The sequence below is a fragment of the Hyperoodon ampullatus genome, assembly GCF_949752795.1.
Source record: "Hyperoodon ampullatus genome assembly, chromosome: 4".
Classification (NCBI taxonomy): Eukaryota; Metazoa; Chordata; class Mammalia; order Artiodactyla; family Ziphiidae; genus Hyperoodon; species Hyperoodon ampullatus.
Genome location: NC_136917.1, coordinates 74,495,005 through 74,508,400, shown reverse-complemented (window position 1 = coordinate 74,508,400; position 13,396 = coordinate 74,495,005). Strand labels below are relative to the sequence as shown.

At 42.1% G+C, this 13,396-nt stretch overlaps 1 protein-coding gene across 1 annotated transcript in view; it reads left to right on the top strand.

Annotated features, from left to right (window-relative positions):
- SNCAIP (synuclein alpha interacting protein) overlaps positions 1 to 13,396 on the top strand; it is a gene marked incomplete at both ends in the record, with an annotated part of 74,705 nt that overhangs the window by 45,921 nt on the left and 15,388 nt on the right. The window contains 2 exons of the mRNA XM_079702211.1: positions 4,089 to 4,214; positions 9,718 to 9,887. Of these exons, the coding sequence (XP_079558337.1) occupies positions 4,089 to 4,214; positions 9,718 to 9,887 (296 nt within the window). The remainder of the gene's footprint in view (positions 1 to 4,088; positions 4,215 to 9,717; positions 9,888 to 13,396) is intronic.

The window sequence follows — 13,396 nt, the reverse complement described above, 5'->3', positions numbered from 1 at the left end:
AAGGACCTTTGAAAAAGCTTAACCAACACAGAGCTCAACAACCCACAGACTGACAGTTAATGTGATTTCTGTGACCCAAGGGTTGGAAAGGAAGTGTGTCCTTTATGGAGTCAGGGGTCATGGGGCAACGAGCCATGGTGGATATTCATACTCAGAAGACAGAGAACACTAGCTCCTGAGTCTGAGTTTAAATCCTAGCCCTACCCTTACTAGCTCAGTAGCCTTGCATACATTTACATTTTTTAAAAAAAGAAAAGATCTCCCTGGACCTCAGTTTCCTCATCTTTAAAATGGAGATAATAGAACCTTCTTTACAGGGTTACTCTGAGGTCCAAATGAGAAAAGCCACATGAAGCACTGCCCACTGCCAGCACATATTAGACACTAGGTAAATGTTGGCTATTATGGTTATTGGATACCTTCCACTTTATTATTTTTATTTCTATAAGTATTATTTAATATATTTATTTCACTATGAGTGAAGTATTAGAGAAATTTGGCAAAGAATTATTTAGGCCTTAACCTATTTAATCAATTCTTAGATGTATTTTTTTTTTTACATTTTACTATCTCTAGATTCTACATTTATCTTACAGTAAATGACAATATGAGATTATTGCTGGCCATCTTTTTACATTTGAACATGTCAAAAACTGGAGTGAATCTTATAATTGATGGCACGTTAGATTTGATAACCTATGATCACAGACAAAGCTGCTTCCTTTAGAACTTATGATTGTAACAAAACTGTAGACATTTTATTGATACCAGTAATAAACCTGTGGCATAGTTTTCAATTACATTTTTAATTAGACTGTCCAGCAAATCTCATAAATTACATGCATTAATTGCCGCTTTAAATAAATTGCATTGCCTTTAAGAACATGCAAAATACAACATTAAAACAGGTTACCAAAAGAGCAGAAAATCTCGAGAAGAGGAAACTAGTACATGAAGTAGGTTTCAAGTCGTTAGATGTAAGTTGAATGGGTAGGTGGGTGTGTGGGTGATTGGGTGGAATGTCAATTGGAGAGGCATTCTGTAAAACAGAAATAATACAGAAGAGCCAGCCCATCCATGGGACTGCATTGGATGTTCTCTGAAAGCAATACCTATGGGAAAATGAAGATCTGAAGTTACAGTCTTCCTTTAACATCTTCTTCCTGACACACACACACACACACACACATACACACACATACACTGGTGGGGGGCAGAGGAGAGAACCCGCGGAATGTCTAAAAGATAAAAGAAGAGGTGGGCATCATTGCATATATATCTATAACACGTATGCATTTACAAGGGCCTTCTTAGTTGGAGAAAATAGCTGTATTTGTTCTGTTCTCCTTACTAGCTATTTGTCAAATAAGTCACTGTTTAAATTGTAGGACTGTGGATCTCTGCTGGAATGTTCTCCAGAATCAGAGCAGAAAGCATTTCTCAGAGACTGGATACTAAACATGCTTTTACCCAAACCAAGGGATTCTAGCCATCTCCATGTCCCTCTCAGAAATCCTAAGTAGACAGCCAGCCCACCCTTTTGAGCAGTGCTTCTGTGCACCGTATCGTAGGGGAGATTGTCATTTCCATTGATTTCTCAGTGAACAGGCCAGTTGCATAGCTTCTTATTAAAGTAAATTGTCCACTGCAGAACACAAAACTGAATTGGAGGGGCTGGGCAAAGACGTGCCTTGTTCTGAACAATAGGATAAACATTCTTCCTTTATGTAAGTCTTGCATGTTGAATTGGGTAAGAGCCTTAATTATAGGAAAGAATTATCCATGCCATCGTAAGAAAAGCAGGCAGGTTATCATAACAGTATGGACTGCACCTGACTGGGAGAGTGAGGGGCCAAGGCAGCTCCTGCCTCACACAGACCTTGCCCTGTTCTCCCAGGTCATCAAGCCCCTGCAAAGTCCAGGTCTCTAGATTCTTCCCAGGTTTCTACAAAGGGAAAATTCCTAGTCTTAGGAATAGTATTCTATTTCCTATAACTCCATTACTAAAAGTTATTCAGTTATATTCAGTTATTCGAAACACTGAATTATAATAAAGGGCATTTCCTGTGCATGTGGAATAGACATATCCACTATAATATTTAATTGAGTCTGAAAAACATGAAAGTATGCCTGACAAGAAGGTACATATAAAACGTTTCTGAGTATCTTGAACTCCTCTGAAATTTACTTGCTAAAGAGAGAAGCTGCTAGAGTATCAGAGAATATCCAGTTGTCTTCTTCAGTTTTCTGATTTGTAAAATAATTGAATTGGATAATTGCCTAAAATCTCTGCCACTCCGCATTCTTAACATGTAATATCATGGAGCAAGCCAGGTCACCACAAGCTTGACAATGACCATTGAAGATGGCAGGACTGTCCTTTTCACCAGTAGGGGCACAACAACCTGCCCTCTTGATGTTTCTGTATCTTAGGCATTGACTTCTAACCAGTTGGTCATGTCACTGATCTTGAGGTACACCCACTCATCCAGATCTTTTCAGGAGTTAAGATCACATGGTTTGATCATCTGTCTCCAGATAAAAATATTTTGGTTTTTTCCCTACCTAATTAGGAAAAATAAAGGAAGTTGTTGTACCTTATGCATTTGAAACATCACCTGCTCTGGTCCAAATGTCACTCCCAGCTTCCTCCAAGTTTGCCTCTGAAGAAGAGGATTAAGCACATCAGCCTATCTTATCCCACTCCTATCTCCCAACCCTAGCCTCCAGGCTTTGCTCCACCTCATTCTCTAGGGACGTGGAGGGTTTCACTTCCTACAAGGTCTGTCTGCTTTTGCAGCTAACACTCACCCTGCTTTCCCGGGGTGCATTCTTGGTCGGTTGTAGGTATTGATTACATTTTCTCTTCTTGCTCTTTAGAGGGCTTACTCCCTGTTTGCTCGTGTGAAAAAGGTGTGGTACATATATTCAGTCTCTCCCTGATGTCACAGATGCCTTTATAAACAGTGCCCTGTTCCCCACATGAGGGGAGAAACATGAAAGGAGTTGGCTGTTTTTATCCAGCATTCCTTTAGCAGATTAGTTGGCATGTTCAGAAGGTGATGGCAAATTTAATCCAGAAAAATATAAAAGTTCATGACCAGTCCAAGCAAATAACTGGAAAAGAAAATCCTTTAAAAGGCTAAGGAGAGGTTCAAGGCTATTACAAACGCATGATTATCTTTTTTAAATGTCAAATTCCACCCACTAAACTTCATGCTGTTGTTTTTACCACTCTCATATTTTTTTAGCATTATATTTAATTTTTCTATTTTAAAACAGTGAATTCCCATCCCCGTGCTTTCTCCTGAGGCCAAACATAACATGTAAATACCACAAAAGACTCAGTGGGTAAAATGCAAACAGATTATGACAACACACACTGACTGTTCTATGTCTTTGCTTTTGAAAGTTTGTGTTCAAAGTTTTGGGTCCACTTCCTTTAACATAGAAGAAGAGAAAGATTTATCTGTTAAAACAAACAAAAAAACCCCACCAACATTTGGTCAGAAAAATCAAGAGGGTCCCAGTCTTATTTCAGTGTGGTTATCTTATACTTAGCAACTTAAGATGTTGCCTCTTTTTTGTAAGCCTATTGATTGTACGGTATGTGATTAGGAAGGCATGGTTGAAGCATGATAAACTTAAAGTAGAAGCTAGGTATCTCAATAGTCCAAGGTTTTACAATAATATTCTTGAAGCCTCCAGATAATATAACAAAGTAACAAAAATATTGCCTTGAACTCAAAAGACTTGGACTGGTTCCAACGTTGACTGTCTCACTGTGTGACTGAGGAGGTACTCAAACTTTCTGTGAATCAGTTTTCCCACCTGTAGAATAAGTAAGCAAAACAAGAGCGTTTCTGAGCTAACTTTCTGCTCTTCGAATTCTCAGAGCATTCTTCTTTCATTAACTTTAGTCAGAGATGCATGAATTTTCAGTTCATACTGAATGGAAATGTTCTCCTCGTAAGGTAAGCTTGGCTATATCTAAGCTTCACATGTTGGAGTTTTGTTTTCCTCTGTCCTTATATTAGACTTCACTACATGACAGTCTATTAATTCCAGCCTGTCCTTGTGTTTAATAGGAAAAGATTCTGCTGTGGCTTCTTCAGTTCATGCAAGAGCAGGGCATCTCACTGGATGAAGTGGACCAGGAGGGCAACAGCGCTGTTCATGTGGCTTCCCAGCATGGCTACCTCGGGTGCATACAGGTACACGGGCCTTGCTGCTCTGGAGAGAGAAATGAGTGCATCAAGTAATAAAACATGGGAATTTTGTTCACTGGGAGAATGTCTGGATTAAATCAGCTTTTCCTCTTATAGTGGATATTGAGGAGTCAAATTGATACATTTGTATTTCCAGAAATGTACACAAACACTGGCATCAATAGCTGTCTGGGTTTCTCCTGGAGTGTCACAGGATGTTGAAGGGGACACTTCTTGCCCTTGCAGCATTATCTTAAAACCCGAATGCTGAGGACAATAGAAATGAAGTACCCCCATGTTCTCAAGACAGCAGGAAACCACTACCAGACTGACATCGCTGAGTCCGTCACATGGAGGGTGCGCCCTTCCTGCTGTTATTAGCACACTTCGCCTTCCCAAATGTCTGAAACACAGGACGGAATTTTTAAGAAAGAATTAGAAGAATTCCTCAGAGTAGCAAGCAGGAGGCTTAGGAGAGAGAGTGGTGTGGTTTTCTTCTCCCGTTCTCTATAGTAGGACTGAGCTTCCCAAAAGCATTCAAAAAGTCCCAGAACTGATTACAGGAGACCCTTGATATTGGTCCCCTCTGCCCGTGGGCAGGCTCAGCAGGGCCTCAGTTGGCCAGCCGCTCCACCCAAGAGCCTCCGGTTGCCTCATTCTTTTAGCCCAACATACCTTGCGAATATTACCATGTCCTTTGTGTGCAGTGATGTAGAGAGGTTGGGAAGCAGAGCCACAGGAGGTGGGGAGGCCCTTCCCCCTGCCCCAGGCCACCTGGAGGTACATCCAGGAGGGCTGCTTAGAGAGCACAGGGTTCCTACAGGAAGAGAGGTTGGCCTCTCGTCCCACAGCTGAATGCAGAGCTACACAAAGCTGAGCCACACCCAGTGCCGCCAACCTAACAACACATAGTGGGAGGCCCTGCGAGAGTCCTCAGAAGCTTGGGGCACACATGAATGTGAAAACTGGGTATTTATTATATATAATAGTTTACATCTGCTAATCCCAAACTCCCAGCCCTTCCCTCTCCCACCACCCTGTATAGCGCAGGGAACTATATTCAATATCCTGTGATAAACCATAATGGAAAAGAATATTAAATAAAAAATGTCTCTATGTGTATCACTGAGTCACTTTGCTGTACAGCAGAGATTGGCACAGCATTGTAAATCAGCTATACTTCAATTAAAAAAATTTTTTTTAAAAACTGGATAGGCTTTTTTGCCTAGAAAATGTAAGGCCCTGACTGACAAAACAAAGAGAGAAGAGAGCTGAAGAGAAGGAGGGAGAGTGACAGTGTGAGGAGAAGAAAAGCTTTGAATTGGAAACAGAGTTTGGAATTGACCTGGAATTTAATTTATGAACATAAGTCATAATTACCAGAGTCCAACCAATCACACCATTCTCATCATTGAAAATGACCCAACATCTATGGATTTGTTCCCACATCTGCCTGAGATGTAGGAAAAGGTGATTGACAACGTTTGGCTGAAGGCCATGATTAAAGAAAAGACTTTTACCTCACCAGATTTATATAGTTCAAAACATGTGTATGTAAGAACTCTAAGAAAACAACACTCTTTTTCAGCCTTATTAGGTATTGTTTCTTTTATTCCAAACTCAATGGGTACTTACTGAGGTCCTACTGTGAGCAAGGTAGACTGTATCTCAGAGAGAAAACTGGGAAGTGAGAACTTGCTCGGGAAGGTAGAGAGGACTCAGGGAGTTCAGACGATATGGAAAAGCAGTAAATGTAAGAGGCAAAAGATTCATAAAACCGGAAAGCAGAGGTCACAGAAGAAACTCTCTGCAGAGTCTCCTCACATGCAACCACTCTGTGGAAAGCCACGCTGATAGGAAATATTTCAAGTGTCTGGGAAGTTTCCCCACTATTGTTGGCAAAGCGTGCATCTTCTAATTTAAGACACCAAGTTGTAAAAGGAGTGATGAGAAAAGAGAGAAATTTAAATTACTACCAGGATCTGCAGAAAGATGAAAGGAGTAGCATTACATTTTGTGGAGGAAAAATAATTGAATGAAGACTGAAAACTTCATTTTTCCATGTGACAAAACACAATCATATTTAATAGTATTGAAGTAGACTGTTTTTATCAGCCAATAAATGACTGCAACCCAAAGAAAAGCAGCTGATATCACTAATTCTGTTTGAGATCTTAGTTATTTTCCTTCTTAATATGTGAGAAGAGGCAGTCTGTCTTTTCAGAGTGTTCGTCTCTTCACTTAACACAAATGATATTTTTGGCGCTAGACACCATGGATGTGGAAACTTGAATAATCTTGGAAGCGGGTCTATCCACTGGGTGTGAGAATAAAAAAAAATAGGTACAAAGAGATTGAAAGTAGAAAAGGGGATGAGCGAGGACCTTTATGAAGTGAAGAGGGGAACTGAGTATGGAAAACATTGGAAAGATAACTGCAGAGGCTAGAGTCAAGGGGAGTGATAACAGTGTGTTTATGCTGAGTCTCTGAGAGCTCAGGGTGAGGTGATCTCTGGGACACCCTGTGACATGGGTGTCAGTGGCCTTATGGCAACTTTCATGGTGAGTGATCCTAAACTGAGAGAAAAATGAATCTCCTTAATGACTTCTGAGTCTAAGTAGTCTAGGAATTTAAAAATTACAAGTATTTCTTGTGGAAAAAACATTTTCTAGGGCTTCCCTGGTGGCGCAGTGGTTGAGAGTCCGCCTGCCAATGCAGGGGACACGGGTTCGTGCCCCGGTCTGGGAAGATCCCACATGCCGCGGAGCGGCTGGGCCCATGAGCCATGGCCACTGAGCCTGCGCGTCCGGAGCCTGTGCTCCACAACGGGAGAGGCCACAACAGTGAGAGGTCCCCGTACTGCAAAAAAAAAAAAAAAAAGAAAGAAAAAACATTTTCTATTACTAAAATAAATCCAGAGGTCTACACACTGATCTTGATAGTGTCAAAAAATACGGCAGAATATGACAGTTGATTAATATTGATGTAACAGCTTTTTGTGGGGTCTGTTGTCATCACAGCATAAAAACAAGAGAGTTTTGATTTTTTTTTAATTAACAATGTCAGGGAATTCCCCAGCGGTCCAATGGTTAGGACTCCGGGCTTTCATTGCCAAGGGCAAGGATTCAGCCCCTGGTCAGGGAACTAAGATCCCACAAGCTGAGGTGCAGCCAAAAAAAACCAAAAAAAAATTAACGATGTGAACCATGCTCCATCAAATCTCTCTCCCTTCTACTAACGGTGCCCTGGCCAGATTCCTTAACTTTTTGCTTGTGTTTGACTATTAACATTTACTTCAAACCAGTTTAAAAATCTCAGTCTTATTTCTGGTTCAAAGCATTCTCCTCCCCAACCCAGATCAGACTCAGGGTGAAAGGGACTTGGTATGGGACTGAGGCATGACTGGCTTTTTACACACCACCTAGCTCCTATTCCCCTCTCTCTTCTGGGCTCCAGTGTTGGGGACAAAGGGGACGTATGGAGAGAAAAAGTCAACTGTCTCTTTGTTTTACTGGCAGAGGTCATGGCATCTCCCTGATAGTTGTCTTGCTTCTTTAGCTCACTATGGTTTGCCACTGATGCCCTCTGGGGAAGCCTTCAGAGGCTGAATCTCTGGTGGGCACGGTGGGTGGGGACTTCAGAGGGTCCTCTAGAGCCTTCCACTGATACCTGAGACAGGAGATCTGGCCCCAACCTCACACCCTCCTCTGCCATACAGTCCCCTCCACCTGTGTTGCACCCCACTGCCTCCTGTTGCTAAAGAGCCCTCTCCTTTTTTCTTTTTAATTTTTAAATTTATTTTATTTATTTATTCTTTTGGTTGCATTGGGTCATCGTTCCTGTGCATGGGCTTTCTCTAGTTGCACCAAGCGGGGGCTACTCTTCATTGTGGTGCACGGGCTTCTCATTGTGGTGGCTTCTCTTGTTGCAGAGCGTGGGTTCTAGGTGTTGGGGCTTCAGTAGTTGGGGCACGTGGACTCAGTAGTTGTGACTTGCAAGTTCTAGAGCACAGGCTCCGTAGTTGTGGTGCACGGGCTTAGTTGCTCTGCAGCATGTGGGATCTTCCCGGACCAGGGAATCGAACCCATGTCCCCTGCATTGGCAAGTGGATTCTTTATTTATATTTATTTTTGGCTGTGTTGGGTCTTCGTTTCTGTGCAAGGGCTTTCTCCAGTTGCGGCGAGCGGGGGCCACTCTTTATCGTGGTGCGCGGGCCTCCCACTGTCGCAGCCTCTCCCGTTGCGGAGCACAGGCTCCAGACGCGCAGGCTCAGTAGTTGTGGCTCACGGGCTTAGTTGCTCCGTGGCATGTGGGATCTTCCCAGACTAGGGCTCAAACCCATGTCCCCTGCATTGGCAGGCAGATTCTTAACCACTGCACCACCAGGGAAGCCCTGGCAGGCGGATTCTTAACCACTGCGCCACCAGGGAAGTCACCCAAGAACCCTCTCCTTTTTAATTGGGTGATAACAAGCTCACAGCAAGCTCCCTTCTACAACATCTGCTCAATATATGGGACATACCCTTGTCATGGCACGTGGTGGGAATGTGGGCCCTGCCATGACAATTCTCTCCTGTTCTTTTTATTCCTGATTGGGTAGGTTCAGCAACAGATCATGTGCGCTGCCTAAGTAAATAGGAAAAAGTAAACAAAATTCCTTCTTTTTCTTATGGGCATCCCCAACTTCAAGGGCCCACCCACTAAAAGGGACAAAGCCTCTCACCACAGACACTGCCCTGCACACCTCATAAAAGAAAGGACTCTAAGGAAGAAGGAACCTCCACCCCTTCCCAGTCTCCTTCTGAGGCTGGTGTGAGATTGCTAGTAGTGGGATTGGTTGGCTGCATCGTTGTAGGCTCCGAAAAGAGGCATCTGATACTGACCACTGAAAGCTCACCAGAGGCTGTCCTTTGTGTGTGATGGTACTCCACACCCCCACCCTGTCCCACTATGGGCTCTGGTGACTGGTTTTGGAACAACAGGAAAAGTTCCATTCAGCCTTCTGTTACAGTCATTAAAAAATATGGATGTTATGGATGGACCTAGAGAATATCATACTAAGTAAGTCAGACAGAGAAAGACAAATACTATATGGTATCACTCATATGTTGAATCTGAAAAATAATACAAATGAATCTATATACAAAACAGAAACAGACTCACAGACATAGGAAACAAATTTATGGTTACCAAAGGGGAGAGGGAGGCAGGGGGAGGAATAAATTAGGAGCATAGGGTTAACAGGTACTAACTACTATGCATCAAATAGATAAAAAACAAAGACCCGCTGTATAGCATGGGGAACTATATTCAGTATCTTGTAATAACCTATGATGAAAAAGGTCTGAAAAAAATGTATATAAATATAACTGAATCACTTTGCCACACACCTGAAACTAGCAATATTGTAAATCAGCTGTACTTCAATTCAAAAAAATTAAAAATAATAAATAAATAATGTTTAGAGGGAGGTTCTGATATGATCACATGTCTCTGCATTCTCTGACAGACCCTGGTTGAATATGGAGCAAATGTCACCATGCAGAACCACGCGGGGGAAAAGCCCTCCCAGAGCGCTGAGCGCCACGGACACACCCTGTGCTCCCGGTACCTGGTGGTGGTGGAGACCTGCATGTCGCTGGCCTCCCAGGTGGTGAAGCTAACCAAGCAGCTGAAGGAGTGAGTGACCTGTTCGTTCCATGAGAACCAAGTCTGGCTACTCATCGTTGTGCTTAGGTTTCAGCCAGGTCTTTGGAAGGCTCCCTCCTGCTAGTCTTACAGGAATTCCCTAGTATCCTCCTCATCTTCTTTTCTTCCTCCGCCCCAAGTCCTCAGGGCCAGCATTCATGCCATTTCTGCAGAAGCAAAATGATATTTAAACAAAAAAGATGCAGAGCTAGCTTCCTAAGCAGAGAACTTAAGCCACAGTGGACAAGGGGAGGGAGCCTCTCTCTGTGTTCACATCTCAGGGTCAGATGACGTGGCAGGTGCAGAAAGCACACGTGGGCATCATTCCAAACTTCTGTCCTTAACAGTCTAGCAAATCATCAAAAGCAAGAAAGAGAGAGAAGGGCTAGAGATGGGCCAGTTTCTCAGTTTTCTCAAAAAGAAAAAATGTATATTTGGGAAATTACAGACAGGTCACCTGGTAAATATCACTGGCAAATTTATTATAAAAATTAATCAGACGATTCATGAATCCTCAGAATTTAAAATCCTCAGAATGTAAACTTAGCGTGATGTTACTTAAAACACTCTTTGTCTGGCTAAAATCAGTTCTTTTTTAGTGAGATGATTCAGCTGGTACACACTGCATACCTAGATGCCAGGGAAGCATTTCTGGGAGGCTGCCATGATATGCTTGAAGAAAGGAGGACCAGAGGAGAGGCCATCCAAGGGGTCTCCAGCAGGTTGAAGGATAAAGGAGCTGATGCTCGTCTGAGGGGACTGAGGTCAGCCCTTGGAAAACACATCAGCCAAATGACAGCTGCCATACCAGGAAGGGAATCACTGAACATCAAAAATAGTACTCAAAGTAATGGTGACAGATTAGGAGGACAAACCTTAAAAATTAAATTTTAAGGAAAAAAATGAAGTTTTACTTTAAAGTTATAAAAAATATATTTTTTCCTTCTTTCCTTGTGAAAAAAGACCTGTGGTTGGTAGGAGGCCTTAACTGATTAGAAGTGTAATTCATGCAACAATATGACAAGTCCTGAGATCCTCTGGTTCCTCGCTAAGCTCGGGGAATTGTTTTCTCTCTCTGCTTCTACTCTCTTGCCTTAGAGGTAAGAATCTCTGTACTCCTCTGCCTCTCCCCCTGCCAGTACCTAGAATACTCTCTTTAATGAATTTAGGCTCTTACTAGGAAAAAAAAATAAAATAAAATTTAAACTTAAAAATTAGAACGGTTCCTTTACCTCCAAGAATCCTCTGCCCAGTTACACAAGACTCCCCCGGGACAGGTGAGCTAAGCGAGCTTGAAGGCCTGGGGAAAATGCACACAGATTCATAACTCAGTAAGTTACCTTGCCACAGCGAACATACCTGTACACCTGTCTTTATGTACATGTATTGGTGTTTCTGAAAAGAAGTTCCTAGAAAGGGAATTGCCAGAACAAAGTGCACACGTATTTAAAACGTGGATAGATGTTGCCTACTGTCCTTCCAGAACTGTTGTACCACTGGACACTCCCCCCAGTAGTATATGGACATATCCATCAAGAGGAACTTAAAAATGGTCCAATGGAATGTTTTTTCTTAAGGTTCGTACTCAGAGAAAAGATCACAAAACCTTGCCCTGTCTCTTACCACGGAGTCGGAGAAGCTTTCATGAGTTATAGTATCTGTTTTATTGGTAGCACTCTTCAAGATCAGGATCTTGGCTGCTCTCTCTGCTGATGATCCTGGGATAAAACATACATGTATGCTAATAGACAGCAGTTCTTCCACTATCTCCAAACTGAATGCTGTAGACAGTTGTAGTTAGGCCAATGACAAGATGAAATATGAGAGCTTACGTGTAGACCCTAGTCTTGTACTTAATCTGCGTCTCAGTGAGGTTGGCAAAACTAGAAATGAACAGAGAAATTCACCTAGTCTAGCCTCAGTACACTGTACCCTTCAGGCTCTAGGGCATCAATAACATCGAAAGGTGCAGGAAGAAGGATGGAAGACACTAGTTTTTCAGCCCAAAATTGTGAGTGGGAGACAGTCTTGAGTGCCTTTTCCTACTAGAATATTTTTACCAACCCTTTAGAGTTAATAAACATAGCTATTATTTAGAAATGTCAACCTTCAGCTCTCTTAGAGATCCTGATCTACAGGCGTAGGTATTATGGGTTGAATTGTGGCCTCATAAAATGATGTGTTGGGGTCCTAACCCCTAGTACCTCGGAATGTGAGCTTATTTGGAGATAGGGTCTTTACAAAAGTAATCAAGTTAAAATGAAGACACACACACGCACACACACACACACACACACACAGTGTATTTTACTTAAGTAAAAAAAGAAAATTACAAAATACAGTGTGCAGTATAATCTCATTATCTCATTTCTGAGAAATCCCTCTTTCTCCCCCCAGCTCTCCCTGCCGCCCCAAGATGGTATGATACACTCCAAAATGTTACTCACTGTTTCTAAATGGTTTGAATTTTTAAAGTAGTTGTATTAATTTAGCCATCAAGAAAAAAACTAAATTAAACAAAGCAAGCAAACTCTTTCCATGTTGGGTAAAAACAATTAAATAACTTGGTATTTTTTCAATAAAGAGAAAACAATGTATGGTAACACTTCATTTACTCTGGACATAGAAGCATATTATCAGAATGTGCATTAAAGTTAAGAAAACAGGTTAAAAGCCATAGGTTACAGAAAGTGAAATCTGTTTAGAAAACACATTAATTATTACAGAACTTGGAAAAAGGAAAACTGATTCTGATTTTAGAGGAGTAAGCAGTATTTACCAAACTCTGCAGTATTAGTGCGGTACCCACCCCCCACCCCCCGCAAACTGTCCCCCAAAGATGTCTATCACATCCTAATCCCCGGAAGGTATGAATATGTTACCTTACATGACAAAAAGGGAATTAAGGTTGCAGATGGAGTTAAGGTCACCCTGGATTATTGGGGTTGGTCCAATCTCATCACATGAGTAACAGTAAAGAGAAGGCAGAAAAGGAGATCAGAGAGACTCAAAGTGTGAGAAGGACTCAATCTGCTCTTGCAGACTTTGATGAGGGAGGAAGGGGCTGTGAGCCAAGAAGTGCAGTAACCTCTAGGAGCTGGCAATGACCCTCAACTGACAGTCAGCAAGAAAACAGAGACCTCAGTCCTACAACTGCAAGGAACCGATTCTGCGCCTGATTTGAATAAGCAGGACATAGACTTTCATCCTAGAGCCTCCAGAAAGGAATGCAGACTGTGGATACCTCGATTTTAATCTGGAGAGACCCATTCTGGTCTTCTGACCTACAGAACTGTAAGATACACATGTGTTGTTTTAAATCACTAAGCATGTAATAATTTGTTAACAGAAGTAGAAAGCTAATACACTTAGCATCAAAACTGGTAGGAGCTCTCGTGAGCAGGGATGAGGAACTAAACAAATGAGTTACAAGTGTTCTTAAAAGGACTGCCGAGTCTTAGATACTGGCTTGAGGAAGCCCAGTCTTCTCCTTGGCAAAT